The sequence below is a fragment of the Podarcis vaucheri genome, assembly GCF_965113315.1.
Source record: "Podarcis vaucheri genome assembly, chromosome: Z".
NCBI lineage: Eukaryota > Metazoa > Chordata > Lepidosauria > Squamata > Lacertidae > Podarcis > Podarcis vaucheri.
Genome location: NC_138758.1, coordinates 33,029,119 through 33,049,786, shown reverse-complemented (window position 1 = coordinate 33,049,786; position 20,668 = coordinate 33,029,119). Strand labels below are relative to the sequence as shown.

The following is a 20,668-nucleotide window of genomic DNA, read 5'->3' as shown; positions in this document are numbered from 1 at the left end:
AGGACATACTTCTACCCAAGCAGAGGACACTGGAGGACAGACAGATAGAGGGATCTGGGGCTGGTTAGTGAGGCCCATTTAACATTTTGGGATCCCTAAACCAACTCTGATCTCTTTTTTGCCATTATGTAGAGAAGTTGCAGTTTCTGTCTCTGTTCAATCTGACACTTAATCTGTTGTGGATGGAAGGAAATCCACTAGGTGCTCAAGGGACACATCAGGTGGCCAGGCTAAAAAGTACCCCCTCTCAAAGAGGTCATTGAGCACCATTCATTGCTGCCCTCTGTGACCATATTTATGTTCAGGCTGGTTACCCCAATGCTGTCCTCAAACCAAACACCCTGGGAAGACTCCTATTGATCATCCTCCAGGAACCCAAGATAGAGTCTGGTTTTAATGCTGCACTGGATATTTCTATGACTGTGGTATTTCACTTTTGAGTTCTTTAAGGGCTCAACAAATGTCAGTGATCCAGGCACCCAATTTGGCCTAGTTTGCTGATGCCTTGTTCTTTGCCATCTCCCTGCTTTGGTTCTGCTGAGGTGGGAAACCCATGTAGAAATGACTGAGATGTGGCTCAGCTCCTTCTGTGAGGAAGGAGCTGAGGTGGGAGAGGGGAACCTTCCTTTCCCATAGGTATCAGCATTAACATAAGTCCACTTTCCTCATTCCCCCAACATCTTCTGTGTCTGATATGGTTAAGATTTTTTAGTTGTTGCTCTTTACAGCAAAGTCATTTGAAATTTCTTAGGCTGCCTTATTTCAGGTTCCATTAAGTTTTGCTGATTTCAGGAAAGAGCAATTAGGGTGGATGAAGCCTTAGTGCATGTCATGGTCGACTTGGTGCTGCTGTGAGCCGCTATGTGCAGCCTTTTTATGTTTTTCCTTCTGCTTCTGCTGTTTTTATATTTAGCAGCCTCTCTCTAGAAATTCCACTGTTTGGAGTTAAACATGGCTGATGGGGCCATCTTCCCACCCATGTAAACATTGTCATCTAACAATGTGCTGACTGTTGCCAAGCTCTGCCTATGATAAGCTCTGAAGCTTCTCCTTTGGTTGGCTCTCACAACTCCTTAAGAACACAAGAAGAACCATGAGTCTGATCAAAGGCGGTCCATTTAAATCCAGCACCCAGTCCTCACACTAGCCAGCCATGTGTCCCAGTGTGAAGCCTATGAGGAAATGAGTACAATTCTCCACTCCTGCTCTTGATCTTGCTCCCAGGCAACTGATATTGGGTGGCTACTATTGTTGACTTTACCCTCCTCTGTTGATTGTCCATGTTCCAGTGTTTTGAGAGAAGCAAGCTCTAAAATGCTGTTTTTGAGATTAGGCAACAAAGCACTGTATACAATCTTGCTCTGTTTGATTTGCATGAAGGCCTTGGCCTTTCCTTGCATTGTATCCTCCTGTCAGCTCAGCCTTTCCAGTGGAAGCTGCTGCTTTTGCTCTAGCTTGGATCTTGGGGAGAGAGTGGCTGCTGCCCTCAGATCTAGTTTGTGGACCTCCCATGGGGGCATCTGGTCAACCACTGTGAGAACTTTAGCCTCATCCATCAGCCAGGCTCTTCTTATGTTCTCACAGACTGCAGCCACAGCCACCCTGATCCTGCCCACCAGGGCAGTCCACAGCCTCCTCCAGCAGTTCCCCTCTTCCCTGCACCACTGATTGCTCTTTCATCAGTCCACACCCTGCCTCTATCTGGCCCTGCTTTTAATAGCATTCATTTCTATTTGTCCTGCTTCTGCACACACACCCATGTTCAAGGCAGATTTTCCCCATCCACCAGGCCTTTGGGCAACAAGTGGCTTCTCCTTTATAGAAGATAAGGTGGTCTGTGGGGTCTGGCTGACACTTCAGGGTCTACCAGTGGGCATTGTGAAACGGTGAAGGAACCTGTTGGAAGGACTGGCTCAGACACCCCTGCTGATCTCTCTCGTCTACGGAGGTCCCAGATGGGCCATGCAGTACCCACCATGAGGCTAGCCGCCTGCCTCTAGCGGTGTGGGCAAAAAAGAGAGCGGTTGGAAAGAAGACCCTCCCCATGCTTTACTTCTAGTCAGTAGATGGTGCGCCATTGATGCGCCTTTTCTGTTTGTTGCTTTTGGGGAAGACGGGAGGGAGATACAGTATTGCTAAACCCTCCTCCAAGGAGGAGGAGGGGAGGGAGGAGGCTGCCTTGCTTTCCTTCATATTGTCAGTCTCAGGGTAACAGCGAGCAGAGAGTGGCGATAGAAGGCTGATCTTGCAACCCTCTGGAAGACGGAGAGACCACGAGGTTCGCGCGTCAGCCGAAACACCCAAGGTTTAAATGCGTTCATCTCCTCCTCTGGATCTGTCCACCGCTGGATCAGCCGCTGCCACAGTCTGCTCCTCGTCACCCGAGACAGAAGCGCCAGACTCTCGGGGGCGCAAAGGCAGGACTGAGAGAGAGCAGCCGCGAGTGCCGCCCCAGTAGGTTTCTGGATCCAGCAGCAGCTCCGCAGGAGGTAAGGACCTGGCCCTCGGTTGTTTGCTCTTCGGGGTTGGGATGGGGCTGGCGTCGAGGGTCGCGGGGGATAAGCCACCCGCTTGCAAGCAGCCGTCGGAGCTCTTCCTAGCCTCGCCACCGAGCGGGAGCGCCTTTATTTGCTCCTCCTCTGCGTGGGAGTGGGCTCGTGGGTTCCTCGGCAGAGCTAAGGGGTGGCCCTGAGAGAAGCGTTCGAGTGCGGTGACTATCTGGCTCTCCCGGTCCCGAAGCCAGAAGGCGAGCAGAATCCTGGCTTGCGGCCCCTCTCTGCTCTCCCGCTGTGCAGCGCAAGCAGCAAACGCCCAGCAAAGTTGCAAAGGAGGAGATCAATCTGGGAACTGGGGAGGGGTCGGGGAAAGAGAGGTTGTGTGTGGCAGGGGCGCGGGGGGACACACAAAGGCCGGCTCTTCTCCCGCTCCTGCGGGCGGCCCTGCAAATATTCTGGAGCTTGACGTGCCCCCAGCGCAGCCTGCAAAACGCACATTGCCGGCCTTTTGCTAAAACGAGTTAGCCCAGAGGACAAAGGCGCGCGGCAGCCGCTTTATCCGTTCCTTTATCCGTACGCATATGAGGCGTAGCGCTACAAGCCTTGGATTTACGCGCGTCGGCTAGTCTGGGGGTCGAGCTGCTGAGGGTTTCTAGCAAAAAGCAGGGGCCCCGCCAATTCTGCAAGGGAGACTGGGAGGGTCTCTGCGCGTGTGGCGTGGCGCTGTCCACGGTTCTGAATGGGAGGCGCGTCTTTATCTTCCTGGCTGACGCTTTTTCCAAGGGCCCGGTGGACCTGCCTTTGCGCCCCCGAGCGTCTGGCGCTTCTGTCTCAGGTGGCGGGAAGCTGACTGTGGCGGCAGTGGCTTATCCAGGGAGGAGATGAACGCATGCAGTGGGGCTCGCCCGCCCCTCATTCCAAAGGCAGGCCCGCTGGCTGGTGAGGGGGACTGTCTGGATTGCCCAGGAGTGGAGCCCACCCCCTCGCCTGCCCGCCCGCAGCTTCCAGGACGCTCTGCGTCTCCCCAGCCGGACAGCCCTCTGGGTACGGCTGATTAATGTGTTGCTGCAAAGGACGGGGAGGGAGTGTTTCTCGGTTCTTCTCAGTCAGTATAGCCCCGGGCTGCATGGAGGAAGGAGCCGCCTCGCAGGGAGGACGACTCTTGAGGGCTACGCCGAACAGGCAAAGGCAGGAAGTGGATGACGCCACTGAGCCCACCGCCTGCCGTGGCGCTTTCCGCCCCCTCCCCAGTCCAGAAACGTTCCCTGTCTTGGGATTTGGAGACCGCTGAGATTTGGGGTGAGAACTGTGAGGGCCGCAGGCTCCCCGGACCATTGCGCCCTGCCAGAGAAGGAACGGTTTAGCCATAGGTGGGAGCTGTGGTGAGCAGAGGCTGAAGGGCAGGGGATGGTGGGTGGGCGAGGCTGGTTAGGATACAGGCAGAGTGGGTGGAAGAGGAAAGGAGCAGCAGCTCTGCAGGTGGGGGGAAGGGGGGGGCCAAAAGAGCCAGGCCTCTGGAGGCTGCATTTGGGGGCGGGGGCGGGAGAGACGGGAAGGGGTGTGTGTGAAAGTCTTGGGATGAATGTGCCCATGACCTTAAGCTTTAGCACAGACAGGTTCCAAGCGAATTAAAAATAGCTCTGGGTCACCCAGGATGGAGTAGAGAACAGCACCAGCAGCAGCCCAGACTTCACAGCTTCACACAGGTGACTGATGAGAGAGTTGGATGGCTGGGCTCGCAAGTGTGCCAGCTGAGGTTGCTCCTGCTGCCCCAGTAGCAAACTGGAAAAGGCTGAGCAGAAACAGATGAACTTTCCAGCAGCATTTTGCTCCATTCAGTTTTCTTATCAGGATTCTGGAGGCTTTGCATTCAGCAGCAAACACAGAAGAGCCTAGTGACTTCAAGTGGTTCTGCATGGATGCCTGGGCAAAGGTCTGTACCTTCACAATGGAAGTTCCAAAGCAGGTGCAAATCTCAGGAAGTCCCAGGCCCCTTCTGGCTTTGCCATGGGCAGTGTGGTGAATGAGCCAGCAACCCAGGATTCAGTTGCCCTGTCCTCTGGCAGCTCCAGGGCCAAATGAACAGCAAGAGCAGTGGTGTGTCTACCGAGAGTCCAGACTTTGGAGAGATGGGCACTGGGTGGTGGGGCTGGTGCGGGCTGCTAGCCCTTAGATAGTACCAGGAAGTACCTGAGTCAGAAAGCAGGGGCTTGCTGGTGTGTTATTTGGGCCACGGGTTAGCCAGAAAGTGATCAGTTTGTACAATGACTTTGATTTATCATCACAAATAGGATAGTAGGGGGGGTCCCCCATGTGTGACTGTCTGTGCTCTCTCTCACATACACTCACTAACATACTGCTTCTCACTTTGTGCCTTTGCATGAGGCTGCTGTTCTTTGCAGAGGACACATTCTTCTCTTCCCCTCTTGCCATTGACCACCACAAGCACATCAGGCCACCCAGATTGCCTGCCCATCCATCTGGAGGATATGACCTTTCCCCTCCCTGCAGAGGGTAGCGTACATAGGATTGTTCCTTACAACTGAGGAGCACACAAAATAGCAACCTGCCTTGGAGGACTGTGGCTGGCCTGGCCATGGGGGTGGGGGTGAGCAGCTCTTGCTGCATCCAGTGCTTTCTGCTTTTTGTCTGCTGATGCATTTCTTCCCTGAAGCTGCTCTTTCTGCTGCCTTTATTCACCTTCCCATTGCTGTGTGTTGGCTCCCTTTGCCTACCTTCCCATTCAGTCATTTATCCAACTCACTCTCTCTCACACACATAAACACACACACACACACAGCTCTTTTCCTCCCGAGCCAGCTTCTCTCTCTCTCTCTCTCTCTCTCTCTCTCTCTCTCCATTCCACCCTGCATGCCCCTGGCTGTCCTCTTGAATCCCCTCAACCTCATCCTTTTGCTGTGTCTCCAGCAAGAAAACCCGTCCTACTCTCTCTGTGGGTATATCCCTGCCAAATGTTTACAACAAGTAGTTCGATGTACAGACTGAATCCTGGCATAATTATACACACAGACGGAGACCGCATAGTAAATAAGCCAGCTGCTGAAGACGCCCACTTTCCTCCTCGCTTGCTTTCATATTAGAGCTGTTGCTGCCACCGCTGCCACTCTCACCTCTTTTGCCTCTCTGCCAAACCCCATTTCCAGGGCATCAGCGAATGCTCTTCTGGAAAAGAGCTCCTGGACAACCCCTACATCTGGGGAATGAATCAGAGTTGAGAGCAGAGCCCCAGTTCAAAGGGGTGCTTCTTGTCTTGTCAAGCACCCACTTGCCTGGCTCAGCTTCAGGGAAGGTGCTTCACCCCCCTGCCCCCCACAGAGCTGGCAGAGGACCCCTGGAGTTGGAGAGGTGGGGGAGTTGGAGGCTATGGCTCCCCCTCCCCTCCCCACCACCCCACCCAACTGACCTGCTTATTTTACTGTTCCAACCGCAAGAGGGGCAGGACTACCCACAAGTCCACCATGTGCCCTTTCCCTTCCATTAAGCATCCTTCCTAAGAAAGGACAGTCAAGAGCAGAAATGGAGGGGCTGGTGGGATGGGCAAAACATCTGGTAGCTCAGCTCTATCTGTGAGCATGAACTATGACTGCTATGTGTGCAGCAGCATGATGGTGAGTGGGGAGGTTTTTGGCCAGAGCTGCTTATCTTCAATGGCAGGGGTTGTGAGTCTGGCTGGCCTGTGCTTGCTCCCCCACCCAACCCCCTGGTGTCCTGGACTAGCAGTTGCACTCTGGGACCTGTGCAGAGTTGCTGTTGCTTTGCTGTCAGTGGGCCCAGGTGGAGATTGATCCACTGACTTGGCTGGGAATCAATGTCCTCTCCTGGAGGAAGAAAAGGACACACACTGGTGTCTTATTTTTGTTTGGTGAAAATGCTGTTTGCTCAGCCTCTGGCTTGCACATCGGCCTCACCTTCAGGCATGTGTCACCAGATAAAGGCTCTGTTTGGGCATCCAATTCCCACTAAAGGCATTAGAGTCACAATGCGCCTTGCCTGCTTTTATTTTTGGGACTGGATTCTATGCTTGATGCGATGAAAAGATTTCAAGGTGCATGGTGGCTTCAGCATAGATACAGTTGCTACCTTTCAAGAGATGTTTTTGAGCTGGATGCAAGATGTAACAAAGCCAGATGGTTCTGATCTATTTCCATTTCTGCTCATGGGTGACTTTAAGTGCCAGAAGGCCAGGGATGTATCCAGTTGCTGGATGCTCTTTAATTCTTGTGTGGAACATCCCTTGGGATCTGTGGCAAGGGAAGGGAAACTGCAGACTGCCTGGTCACCACCAGCAACTGCAGTGGGGGCGGCTCCATTAGGGCAGATAGGGCACTGCCTCACTAGTCTCAGTTAACCCTCCAGTCCAGAGGATGACACCTCCTCTTCCACCTTCTCCTCTGTCTCAGCGTTACCCTTGTAGAACTCAGCAGGGAAGAGGAAAATGGGAACAAAACTAGATTTAGGACTTGTCTACACTTCTGCTTTTCCCATGCCCAGAAAGCATGAGTATGAGCTGTTTTCCCCTTTACCCCACTGCTTTCCAAGGGAAAACCCACTCTTTAGTGATAGAACAAATGGCAATCATGGGGAAACCCAGATTTCTGTTTGCTCCAGAGTAGTTTTCCTTGGGGAGAAAGCAGCAGGACAAGATGAAGTGTGGACAAACCCTTAGTTGACTCTGCCATTGGCTCTGGCTCTACCTGTGGTTGGTCTCCTTGCCTTCCACCATACCAGCCACCACTTTCTACGTATAGAGTCAATAGGCACATCATCTCAAAGACTTTAAGGATAGCATGATGCTCCAATATCTGGTTCTTCTTGTTCTGCTTGGTCCAAAACTAAAACAAACTGAAATATGTAAGAGTGAGGAAGCATAGGAAAAAAGAACTGTTGTCATATTTCTTACTTGGTTGTATGACAAACAGCATCTGCTAAATGCACCCACATAGTCAGAGGTCTGCATTATCCCCAAACAGAAGTAAACTCATTCATCTAATTGTGTTTGCCAAGGTAGCACGTAATGGGAATAAACTGGGGGACCTCACTCAGCTGGATTCCTGAGTCAGACAAAGCCCTCCTTCCCCTGATCAGGTGGCTATTAAGACTAATTACCATGAGTACCCAAACTCACTTTTCTTGGAACATAAGGCTGTCATTGGCTGCTAGCCATGATGGCTCTGCTCTGCCTCCACCATCAGAGGCAGTCATGCTTCTGGGCTTGGGTCCTGTTTGAGGGTTTCTCATGGGTGTCCACTGGGAGAACAGGATGCTGGACTAGGTGGCCTTGTGCAGCAGGGCTCTTTTTGTGCTCTTTTGCATTCACTTGTCACAAATTCCAGGTAATGCTACTCCCTCCAAATCTCATTTCCTACTAGAGAGGCTGAGAAAGGAATAAAGAGGGCAGCCTCATAATCTTTCCACTACAGGTGCTCCTGCTGAAGGAAAGCTAGACCTTGGTGGGCTTGGAGGAAAGCTCTACTCCTCCCCAGCTCGCCTTACAGATTCCCTTGAAGTGTGATGATGAGCCTTTGCAATTCATCACCTCTTGATACAGCTTTGCATCTGGCTCAGCTAACTAGATTTGTGGGTCTGTTAGACAAGAAAAGGCACTAATAGTGCGGGGTTTTTTAATATTCAGGGGGGGATGCAGAAGCGGATTTAGGGCAGCATGGCTGGTTCCTCACACACAAGGTGCCAAACAGAGAGGGCACCTTCCTGCCTCCTTCCCAAAGCCTTGTAAGCACTTACTTTGGGAAGGAGGTGTGAGGGCTCTGACAGGGTCCTAGAGTCCTCCTTTATCCTTCTCAAAGCATAGTTAACGTTTGCCCAGCTTTGGGAAGGATACAGGAAAGTTGGATGTGTGTGTTAAATCTTGGCCTTGTACAGGGTACCATATTACCAAAGTTGACCCCTGGGGCGTGGTTGGGACTTGTGGGGAAATTGCAAAATTATAGGGTGCAAATATTATCCACTTGGGTGCATGATTTCGGCTTCCTCAGCATTTAGCATTTCTTAGCATATTCCCCAAATTTTGTTCTACGGCTTTTCAGGGCTCAGCATAAACTACAAGTGTTGAAGTTCTTGGGGACCTGCATTATTGATGCTCTTCTGAATGGGCCGGTCCTGAGTGACATTCTTTGTGGAGGATGTTCCTGTGTTGATGCTGTCAAGAATACTGCAGTTTGGCATGCCAGTATTCCCCAAATTGCCTTTCCTGTGGTGTCTATCCCTCCCTCCCTCACCCTACCCCATCCTAACCCATCACCAGAAGTGTTACCTTCCCCCCCACCCCCACTCCCCAGGAGATGAGCTCTGTGTACCTGGGCTTCCAAATTCTGAGAATTTCAAAATGTTGCTTAGAAAATCTGGGGTTGTCTTTTTTGTTGTTCATTTACTTTAGTGCGAGGTTATGAGACATGGTGAATTGGCATAAATTACCTCCTTAGAGATAGGCATTCTAAAGAGTGCCTTAGGAGAGTAACAGTGAGAAATCAAGTAGAGAAAAGAAAGGCAGAAAAGAGAAGGAAATTTTTTAAAAAGTAAAAGGAGCACAGCCTATTTCCTTAAAAAACAAGAACAGCATTTGTCTTTCATATACCTGTCCCAGTTAAGGGCATCATCTGTGATATGGGTGCACTCAATCATGGGTGAGATACTCTGTCCCTTTTACTTCTTCCAAAAAGCAGTCATGGCTTCCCCAGTTTGTCTTGGGAGGAGCTGCTGGTCCTTCTTGCTTAGAGACATCACTTCTTCCACCTAAGAACAATTGAGCTTGGGTGGATGGGTGGGAGAAAGTGGCCACATTTAATTTCCCCAGTCCTTTCCCTTCTAGGATCTCAGTGTTGATGTTGGTTTGGGCAAACTCAAATGCCTCCTTTCAGCTGATCCCCAAACCATCTCAGTAATGAATTGTGGAGCACAGAGAGAACTATGTTTTTGTATTGCCACAGATTTGCAAGGGCTCTCTAATGGGACATGTGCGGGGGGGGGGGCATAGTGAAACACAGGCTTTATTGGTTTATTGTTTATTGTTGTTAATCTGTCTGCAACCAGTGTTGTGAATACATCTAAAATTTGCTTTTATGATGCACTGCTGTTTCATATGATGTATTATCCTCCTCCTCTTTTTTTGGGACACTGCTTGGATAGTTTGACGTTCAGCTTACTAAAAATTTTGCACACACACACAAAAAGAAAAAAGAAAAAAGAAGAAAAACCCCCAAAGGGATCAACCGAAATGCCACAAAAGCAGTTTATTTACTGTATTTGATTTATACCTTGTATTTCAACAAGTTCCCAAGGCATATAATGAGGGATGATGATAGGGAAGCATAATTGAGGATGACTGTATAACCCAAACATACAAAACAGCAGCAAAGCTTCGGACAGAGTTTAAGAGATGCATCTGCAGCACTCTCTACAGCTGTACAATGAAGCTGCCAGATACACCTCTGTGGGGAGGGAGTTCCACAACTTAGGGGCTGCTGCAGAGAAGCCTCTCTCTCCAGACTACACACACAACTCAAGTTTCTGGCGGCAATGGAGGAACCAAGAGGGCCACTCCCCTGCCAGTTTTAGCACCCATGAGGGTCTGTAGGGAAGCAGGTAGCCTTTTAGATATTTATACACAGACAATGTCTCACTGGCACCCGCAAGAGTTTCAGGGAGGTTGGTTAGCTGGACACAAGCCTGAGACACACATTTCATTATGGTGTGTACCCAGGGGGTTTTATTTAAAAAGGTGAATATTTGTTGAATACTCACAGACATTAAATCATAAAGGACAATATTTAAATTCATCAAACGAAAGAAAATAAAACTTAACCAAACATATTGCTTTTTTAAATTAACTTAATTACTTTAAAAATGCAAATTTTAAAAATGAGGCTCAAAAATCCCAATTTTTTGCTTTAGTGATAACCAAAGGTATGGTCAGCTCAGAGGCATGGTGGAAAAAAAGAGTCTCTTCACAGGCAGAAGGAAATACAAAGGAAATACAAAGCAAGTGACCACACACAAAGGGTCCTCTCTAGGAAGTTCAAGAACTCTTCGTTTACTAGCCCTGTTCTTGTCTACATTTTGCTTGCAGACCCCACAAAACAGGCTTAACTTGGCTGGATCTCCCCTTTACAAACCAAAATACCACCCTGCACTTAAAGAGAGCTTACTCTTCATTTTATTTTTAAAAAGAACTACTCATTAGTAGAAGGGAATTTCTTCCTCAATATTTCCTAAAGGAGAAATTCAAATGAGCCAAAATGGTTTTAAAAAATAAAGTAAGTGTTGAGGTTTTGTCTCAGTCTTACCAGTGTGCTTCTATCCATTAATACTGGTTCCCATCAAATACTTTAGCTGGTTAATTTACTATTGGAAGGTTGCATTCATAATTTACTAGTCACATTATCCTACTTCTGCTCCCACTCCCTCCCATTTCAGTTGGTTCAGTCCATCAAAACCTTCACAACTTGTCTTTCACTTTGCACCTCACCCAGCAGCTTCTCCCTCACTTTCCTCCCCACTTGCCCTATTCCACACAACAACTGCACATCCCACTGCCCACATTCATCACCACAGACAGATGCAGGCAGAAACTGCAGATTGATTCCATAGTGCCAGTTGATTGGGAACACCTAGACAACAGACTGAGCAGTCACACAGTTCCCTGGATGTATTGAATTTCTATTTAAATTACAGTAATGAAATATTTCTAAATTTGCATCTGCACATTTATGTCCTCTTTTTATGATGATGGTGGTGGTGCATTTCCTCTTTTGGGGAGAAATGGACAAGTGCCCCCCCGACCCCTGGGCAAAGCAGTCTTGCAAATGCTGCAGTATATGGCAAAGTCATGCCACATGGCCTGGTGCAGCCCAGTAGCAAAATGTTTACCAGCACAATATGAATTGTGGCCTTTTCACCAGCTGCATGTTTACACACACAGGAAATAAAAATCTCCAAAACCCAACACTTCTTACCAAAACCAAACTGTGACCATCTACCATGGCAGCCCAGATCCCCCCCTCTCTCACCTTTGTTCCTTCCTCATAGTGGTTGCTGTCACTACTACCAGGAAAACCACATATCTTCTCATATGGCATGCTGACTATTTTCACTGACCAGGAGAGCAACAGCAGAAATGGACTAGAGCCACTGACTGTGAGCCCTTGACTGAAATGATCTCACAAGGAAAGGAAGGGCCAGAATTTGCCTGGTTGTGAGGAGCTTCGGTGTGCACTCACCACTTGGGCTGTGCATGTTATGCAGACTCCTACCGGGAGAATGCAGGGACAGTGTGCTAGAAGTACTGGGATAATCGTCCTGATGAGATGTGGCCTTTGCTCTTATAAATACATGCATTTGCTTGTGTGGCATTTCAAAACCTCTGTGGTTACTGAGGTGCCTGAGTCATGTCATTTTGTAGGATGAGATGTCACAGATATTGTTTAAGGAAAGACCTCTTTCATTTCCTGATCTAGACCAAAAAAGGCAGGCACGTTTTCTACAGAGGCTCCAGTTGGCTGAGATTAGTAAGCCACACTTCCTACCGCAGATGGCCTTGGTGAAACTAGCTTGGCTAGGCTAAGTCCCAGTTGGGTCCATCACCTCTTGGTGCTTTCCTTTCCCCTTGATGTTCTGAGCCTGCTGCAGCTATCAGCTGTTTAGTCAGAGGCCCGTAAAGCACCTCAGGGACTTTCACAACAAGCTGGCCTTTGTGCACCCACGCCTCCATCATCAAAGAGAGTGACTGGTCCCCTTGACCATTTTCTTTTCTCTTCCTCCTTGGCAGGTGTGGACGTTCTGCTGGCTAGCATTGCTGCACCCTGAAGTGATGGCATTGACAAGGGTCTGGGCCATACCTCCGCTCTGTGTGACTAGCCTTGGCATTCTGCTGCTGGTTTATGCTCTCCCTGCAGAAGGGTAAGGTGGCAAGAGGCTGGGATTTTATTATATAGTGAGAGGGAGTGAGGAAGGGTCTGGGGCACTCCTTCTCAATCACTGTACCTGCAACACCCAATTGCAGTGAGGGAGGCTGTAAGGCAGGCTTTGGGACCCTGGTTAGGTTTCACCTTCTGTCTCTCTAAGACTTGGCCATGGCTCTTTGGAACCAGGAAAATCCCCAGCTTGGACCTGCAGCAAAGGCATCTAACAATAATCCCATTTTGCCCCACACAGCCACTCTCCATGCCAGCTTTTCTCCTGACTGTGCTAGAGAATGGTTGATCTGAGTAATTTGCCAAGGTGATCTTCCCCATGCCAGAATGGTCAGGACTTTTTCAGAGGCAGTTGAAGTGCCAGGGTCCAAAATGGAATCCTGCATACACAGCAGGCAGCTGCAGGCAACTGACTAACCAGATACCTGGAAAGCGCCAAGGAGCAGGTGATAGACTATATGGAATTGGCAGAAATGACTGGCAGAATCCGGGACCAGGAAGAAGAGTTGGTGGAAGAAGATTGGAAGAAATTTAAAGATTACTTACAGAAATATTGTAAAATTAATGAATGTTAGAATGATGTTGGATAGAAATTAAGTGGTTTCTAGCTGTAATGCTTTAAGAGAATATGAAACAAAGGTCTATAAATGGGTAAAAGCATAATGGTAAGGATTTGCTGAACTAATAAATTTAAGTGGAATACAAAAAAGGGAGGTATGAGGAGGTCCGGGGAAATAAGCTTAAGGAAAATAAGAAACGAAAAATTAATGTGTTTTTAACTGTTTTTATTTTGCATTTTTCTTTTTCTTTTTCCATTTTTATTGTAATGTATGAAAAAATCTTAATAAATATCTTATATATATAAAAAAGGAAAGCTCCAAGGAGCAAACAAAAAGCAGCTGGCAACCATAGAGACGGAGAGCAGTGGTTTGAATCACCTGGAGTTGCAAGTGCCCCTTTCCTTCCATTTTGGGAGACCTCCCCAGAGAGTGTTTACCTGACTTCCCTCCTCTCCCCCCTCCTTTTAAGGGGGAGGCAGAAGCTTTCTCTTCCTCTCTAAGTGATGACATTGGGAGACCCTTTGAGGAGTGGTAGTTCTGGCCTAGAGTGCCTAGGACAACAGTCTTCCCCACCCCCAACCTGATGTCTTCCAGCTTCCAACAGCCCCAGCCATCATGGACCCATGGATGGTGCCAGGTCAGAGAAGACTGTATGGTACCTCATTCACAAGAATTTTAGCTTTGTATCTCATTCAGCAAAAAAAACAAGACAAAAAAAACCCAAAACAAAAAAAACCACACACACCAGCACCTCCAACTCAATGCATTGGACACCTTCTCTGTGCTCTCTTCAGCATCTGCTTAAAGCATGTAGATGTTGACCTTTTAAAATATCTTTTTACTGCTAATTTTAAATATCTTTAAATGTTTTAAACTGTTTTTATTGCTGCTTTTCATTTTTCTAGTAAACCACTTATATATTAAGTAAAATGATTAAACAGTGTTCCCATGCTACCGGTGCCTTCATGAAGATGGTAGCACAAACGTTATTTCTTGAGTACATTTCTGTGATACTTTTGTCTAAGAGAACAGATCCAAGTTGGGTTGCAAATAATAAAACCAGCTCATGATGTGCTGGAACAGAACTCCTTCAAACACACACGCACACATACACCCAAATACAAATAGAGAGTACAAGTTGTACTTGCCCATGAGCTCAGGTGAGCTAGTTTTGTCTGGCAGCTGCTCTTGGGAGGCATAGTCCTTTCTACTGTCGTGGTAAGCAATGTACACAGAATTCTTAGGTTATCATTTCCCACCTGTTTGTTGATTTGATGGTTTGCTAATTTGTAATCAGTTTGTGTGATGATGGCATTTTAACACAGTAAGAAATGCAACTTAACAATTCTCAGTGAGACTTCTGTAATGTAAACATGTAAAAAGGTGCCACTCCTATCTCTGGGGAAGAGCAAGAATGACAAATAAATAAATGAAAATCTACATGCATGGATGGGGGTGGGGGACAAGACAGAAAGATGAGCATGTGAGGAGGCTGCAGGCCAAGGCAAGAAATGAGTGTGACAAGCACTCTTCTCCTGTGTGAACAAACAGGTTTGGGCATCCTCTTCTGCCTAGAGAAGATTCCAGCATAAATGCAACACTCTGCACCTTCCTGCCTCTCTCTACCTGCACGCTTGGAGCAAGCAGAGGCACCCAAGAGTGATGGGACACATTAGCATTGCTCAAGACACAACTGCAAGAGTTACGGTTATGTCAGCACTTTTGTAGTAAACCCAATCCTCTTCCCAGCTGGCCCAGCATAGCAAAGACTTGGCAGCTACAGCTCATAGCCTGGTAGCAATGATTTCATCTGCTTTTCCTTCCCATTTATCACAAATCTCCTAGTAACACTGAGCAGCAAGCAATAAAATTCTGGAAATAGGAAGCTTTTGATTAAAGGCACAGTTCGCCATTGGAAGCCTCAGTTGTTCTTTGCCAGTCCATGCAGGACAGGCAATTGCCACTGCCATTTATTGCAAATGATAAATTAGCCACCAATCAGGTGTAAACACAGGGTGGTATTCAACTAAGTTTTATTCGGGATTGACCTGCTAAAATCAATGGACACAACTCAGTTATGCTCATTCATTTCAATGGGTCTACACTAAGTAAATAACAGTCAGAAAATAGTTGAAGGCAATCATTTGACAAAGTAGTTGGTTGACAGATCTAACATCAAAATCGGGGTAGGCAACCTAAGGCCCGTGGGCTGGATGTGGCCCAATAGCCTTCTCAATCTGGCCCATGGACATTCCGGGAATCAGCGTGTTTTTACATAAGTAGAATGTGTCCTTTTATTTAAAATGCATCTCTGGGTTCTTTGTGGGGCATAGGAATTCAATCAGTTTTTTTTCTTCAAAATGTAGTCCAGTCCACCACATGGTCTGAGGGACGGTGGACTGGTCCATGGCTGAAAAAGGTTGCTGACCCCTGATCCAAGTGAATTAATGAAAAGTGGTGGTGGTTATGGTTACCCATGTGCTTCTCTCCCTCCAAATAGCCAACCCAGAGAAAAATGGAAGGGGTGGAGGAAGGAGTAACAGCTGACGCATCTTGTGAGGTGGCCTTAGACTGATTCACTATGCCTTTCCAAAGCAACCTCTAACCTTGGGCCCCACAAGGCTACTGTTTTGTTGCCATAGGTATGGTCTCTGCCACATGCTCTTGGCACATTAGTGGCGAATTTATTCCGCCTTATCAGTTGCTCTGCAATGCTCGCTTGGTGCTAACACATTATTGGTGTCCAGAGGGGCTATAGAGCAAGAAAAGCGAGAGGGAAATAAACCAGAGCATTTGTGGTGTAAAAAAAGTTATAAGGTTTCAGTTATGGGAAAGGCACTGACTGGAATGTGAAGCAGTGTGAATGTGCAATTAAAAAGGATGCCTGGAGGGGTCATGACTAACAGCTACTCTGTGTCCAGTTGGAGTTAACATAAGGACATGTGGAGGCAGGGCCAGGTCCATTAAAGGTAAAAAAGCAGAAAAATCTAGAAAAGGCCTAAAATCAGTGCAAGCCAGGGATGGGATTTTTTGTGTGTGTTTTTGTATGTGAGCACACACAGAGCATCATTGGAGAAGTGACAGACCTTAACCCTCCTGTTCTCCCTTGAAATGGCAGACTCGCTCAAAAGCATGGCCCAGATATTATCGATGATGACAACAAAGACAACATCACCATCTTCACACGCATCCTGGACCGGCTGCTGGATGGATATGACAACCGACTGAGACCTGGGCTTGGAGGTCAGTCTACTTCAGCTAATTGTCTGTGCAAGTTTGATGGCATTTCCTGATGTCACAGCAGGGGGAAAGTGTGGGGGTACAAACAAACAAACAAACAAACAAACAAACAAACAATATATGGACCATCCCTCCAATCTAACTGCATTTCCACTTAAAGCTGCCTGCCCCACATCCTCCTTGGAGTGCTTGCATAAGGGAAGGGCCCCCCCAGTTTGGCAGAAGCAACTCCTCCTTGGGAGGGGCTATTAATCCTAGGGCTCCCTGGAGTCTCTTGCTGGGGAATTGTGGTTTCTTGGGATCCTCTCCAGCCGATTACTTGAAGTCCTTCGGCCCAACAGTTAAGATAATGAAATGTCGGTTTCTGATCCAACAGAGGCTTCTTCATGTGGCTGTCTCATCCTTATACTCACATTCATGCACACTCTCTGCTGGCTTGCTCTCCCTGCAGAGCCCTTGAATGGGGTAGGGGTAGACTTTTCAAATTTCAGCAGTGCCCTGTGTGAGGCCAAAATTCAGCACCCCTGCCCCTTGCCGTGCGTTCTACTCAGTTTGGTACGTCATAGTTGCAACACGCTGCAACATCCCCTAGGCTTGGCACCCAGTGCAGTGCAAGCAGTCACACTGCTCAAAATCTGCCTCTGAATGGGGGAAGGAGATAAAGGTATGAAAGAAGAGAGAGATGATCAGCCCTCCTGCAGCAAGACCAGACGTTTCAGTTCAGGCATTGGCATTTTGCTTCCTGCTCACAGGGTCATAGGAAGCTGCCTTGAACCAAGTCAGGCAATTGGTCCATCTAGCTCAGTATTGTCTACAATGACTGCCAGTACATCTGTGGTTTCAGACAGGGTCCCTCTTGCCCTACCTGGAGATGCCATTGCAGAATGAACCTGGCACCTTCTGCATGCAAACCAGATGCTCCGCCACTGAGCTTTAATTGTAGCACATGCTCACTTGCTTAGGCAGACCAGGAAGATGCTTCTGTCTCCCCACCTCCAGTAGCAGGTGGCAGTAAGGTGTGGGTCCCACTGGCAGAGGAAGAGGAGTGCGGGGGGAGCGAACCACCCCTGGCAGCATGATCCTGGTGGGGTGCCATTGTGGCTGCTCCCCCGCCTGTGCTGGGTGCCATGCCCCCGCAGGCAGCGTGCCACACCCCCAGAATACATGCCACGTTCCTGCGGGCACTGTGCCACACCCCTGGGACGTGTGCCAGCCCCGCCCCACCTGCTCTCTGCCCCCTGATGCCGGAGCATGAAGCTCCGCCACTGGTGAGTCCTTCAGGGAACTTGGAAGCAAGGTGCCACCTGCTACAACTGACCTGTCAGCATCTCATTGCCACATCTAGCATCCGTGTGGGTTGGGTACTTCCTATCTGGTTTGTACTGAAATGGTGATCAATGAGGATGTAAAACCAGCTACAGGCAAGAGTGTCTGTCCCATGTGCTCCTTGCATTCTGTGCCACAGCAGCAGCAGCTAGACTGGGAATAAATGGCTCGGAGTGTGATGCTGGCCTCTGAACTCATGAAATGAGCACTCAGAGCTCCCAGAAGACAAAATGCAAGTCCACCAAATGACAATACATGAGACACACTAGGGCATTACAGAACTGTGGCCAAGAGCATCACCCAGGGCCTCATGGGAACCTATCACGAAATCAAAGTATTGTAGATTTGGAAGGATCTTCCACAATTTCTTTTTTGGATCAATCTAACTAACTAACCTCCCCAGGAGGTACTCAAGAGTACACAGTACTGGCACCTCTTTGGTTTTTTGGGTTAAAAAGTGTGACACTTTTGGTAACAACTTCATGATGAGTACCAGCACCTATTTTTCTAGAAAAAAGCACTTCTCTCTCTCTCTCTCTCTCTCTCTCTCTCTCTCTCTCTCTCACACACACACACACACACACACACACACACACCTTATAAAGTTGTAGAGTTGGAAGGGACCCCAAGGGTCATCTAGTCTAACCCCCAGCAATACAGGAATCTCAATTAAAGCATCCATGACGGATGGCCATCCAACCTCTGCTTAAACACCTCCAAGAAGGGAGAGTCCACAGCCTCCTAAGGGAGTCCATTCCACTGTTGGACAGGGCCTCTCCTCCTCCCAGAGGGGTGGAGTTTTGAGTGGGGGTAGGCGTATTCGGCTCCCTGCTCCTGATTGCTTCTGTTGCCGCGGCCAAGCCTTCCAGCCAACCAATAGGGCTGGCTAGTGGGCGGGGCTAAACACGTTTAAACAGTCATGGCAGTGCTCTGCTCCCAGTCTGTTCCTGCTTTCTTCGGATCTCCCACCCTCCCTCCTTCTTAGGTCAGCTTCTTTTTGCATATTGACCTTGCTGTAACCAATAAAAGTTGTGGCCTAATTTTGCCCATTAACCTAAAATGATGTGTCTTATTATAATCCTATGCGGGGGAGGGTCCTCGACTCACAACTCCTACTGTCAGAAAGCCCTGTTTCACACCACTCTTTATAGGGAAGGCACCCAAGGACGAACCCTCATACTGGATAGTGCTGTGTATTTTCTTGTGGAAGGACATGACTACATTGCAAAGATTAGGTGGGGTTCCTACCTTACTGATTTATGTGAAAAGTCCTTTTCAGCTGATGAAGCCAAAGGCCTTCATCAGGTCTATGAAGGAGCACCTCTGCCCTTGGCATTTCTCCTGCAGCTGGTGCAGTAAGAAAACCATGTTCACTGTTGACCTCATGGTAGTACAGCATATTATATGTAAATCATCTATGACATTTTTAAAAAAGTCTTCCTTTAGATTTGGTTCCTGGTTGTCTAGTGTTGGTTCTTCCACTTATACTAGAGGTTGCAGTTCACATTAATTTGCTTCCTGGGGCCCATAAGATCTATCTGCAGAACTAGTTCCCCACCTCTCTCTGTCCCCAGAGGTCTTCCAAAGCACCTGATTATGACAGTACTGCAATTTTGATTGTGCTGCAATTCCTGCATTTCAGTGAATTGGATTAAATGTTGCTTTGGTTCCTTCTAGCTCTACAGTTCAATGATTCTATGCTCTCCTCTGCCCTCCTCACTATGTGCACTGACATTCAGTTGTGCTTCCAGACAGAAGCTCTGCTTGTTGCTCTTCAGCTCTGCATGCCTTGATCCTTCTTGATCCTCTGCACCTAGCCTTGATTTGTCCTTTCCTTAGCATGGGGTAAGTTAATTCCTAGGCAGGCAAGTAGCTTTGAGAAGAGACTAGGCACTGATATAATGGCCCCTGACATCATAAAAGCATCCATGTCTACCCTGAGCAGAGAAGGGTGGTGCAGTGGGCCCCTTCTCAGCTCTATGTGGGATGTGCACCTGGAGACCCCTTTCTTCATGATCTTCATGTTGTGCCACCTGTCCAGGCAGCTCAGTATTCTCATCCCACCCACCATACAGGCTGGTCATCCTTGTCCAGGAAGGTGCAACTTCAGCCCATACAGACTCAGATGTTCCAGGTCTGAGCCCTCTCAGCTCCAGACAGGCAGGCAGCCCTGACAGGGTTGTGCGGCTTTGGTTATTTCAATTGAACTATGGCTTGGCAACAGATTAGCCCATGTCAACAAACAGCTCTAAGCCTTTAAATCAAGTGGTGCTAGCTTCATTTCTCACTGTAGGGGTGGATGTTCGGGAGACTTCAAAACTCACTAGCGCCTTGAGATACCATGGGGCTAGAGGTGTCCTTTTCTGTGAATGAGAGCAACCAGAGGAGAGGAGAAGGGGTGGAGGGAGGGAGGCATCTGTTGGGAGGACCTGCCCATTGCATCAGGATTTGCAAATATGTGCACCTCACCTGAGAGAGAAGCCTGTGAAGAGAGCCACTACTTGCATTTACAAACAAATCCAAAGCATTAATAAAATCACTGTTTTGTGAATTGAGTGAGTGTTTCATTTAAATGCTTCTCCAAAGGCACTGTGGAGCTCCTGGAGTCTAAGCTCAAAATGACTCTATTTTTGCAGAAGGCATTATGTGCTGTTTAAAGGCACTTGTAGGAAGTCATCCCTGATGAATGCCAGAGGGCCCTGATTAGAGGCCCACACACCCCATTTGTGTTTGTTTATGGAATTGGTCATTGTTCAGTGTCCACCACAACTAAGCACAAAAGTGGATTATTCGACTGTAATCCAGGGAAGGAGCAAGCCTGGAGATTTCAAACAAAGCTAAGGCAGAAATTACACAGGGAAACATTCACCATGCGAATCACCCCTAATTACTTTCTTCCGTTTTGCTTCTTCCAGATACAGTAACTGAAGTCAAGACCAACATTTATGTAACAAGTTTTGGGCCTGTTTCGGACACAGACATGGTAGGTGCTGTTGGGATGGATTTGGAAGGTAGGATAGGATCAATTATTTATTAATTATCCTTCCTCTTACATGCTTAAGTAATATTAGCATCTAGTTTAGCAGAGTTAAACATCCCA

The 20,668-nt window shown here is 48.1% G+C and overlaps 1 protein-coding gene across 3 annotated transcripts in view; it reads left to right on the top strand.

The window, feature by feature from the left end:
* The first annotated feature begins 2,097 nt into the window (after nucleotides 1–2,097).
* The window catches only part of GABRA3 (gamma-aminobutyric acid type A receptor subunit alpha3), a 43,674-nt gene continuing 25,103 nt past the window's right edge, over nucleotides 2,098–20,668 (top strand). The window contains exons 1-4 of one of the 3 annotated variants that reach the window (XM_082208551.1): nucleotides 2,098–2,489; nucleotides 12,298–12,428; nucleotides 16,121–16,245; nucleotides 20,484–20,551. In XM_082208551.1, the coding sequence (XP_082064677.1) occupies nucleotides 12,340–12,428; nucleotides 16,121–16,245; nucleotides 20,484–20,551 (282 nt within the window). In that variant the 5' untranslated portion in view covers nucleotides 2,098–2,489; nucleotides 12,298–12,339. Of the gene's footprint in view, nucleotides 2,490–3,270; nucleotides 3,540–3,582; nucleotides 3,795–12,297; nucleotides 12,429–16,120; nucleotides 16,246–20,483; nucleotides 20,552–20,668 lie in introns of those variants that run through there. The other 2 variants (XM_082208552.1, XM_082208553.1) reach the window with 2 other exon arrangements.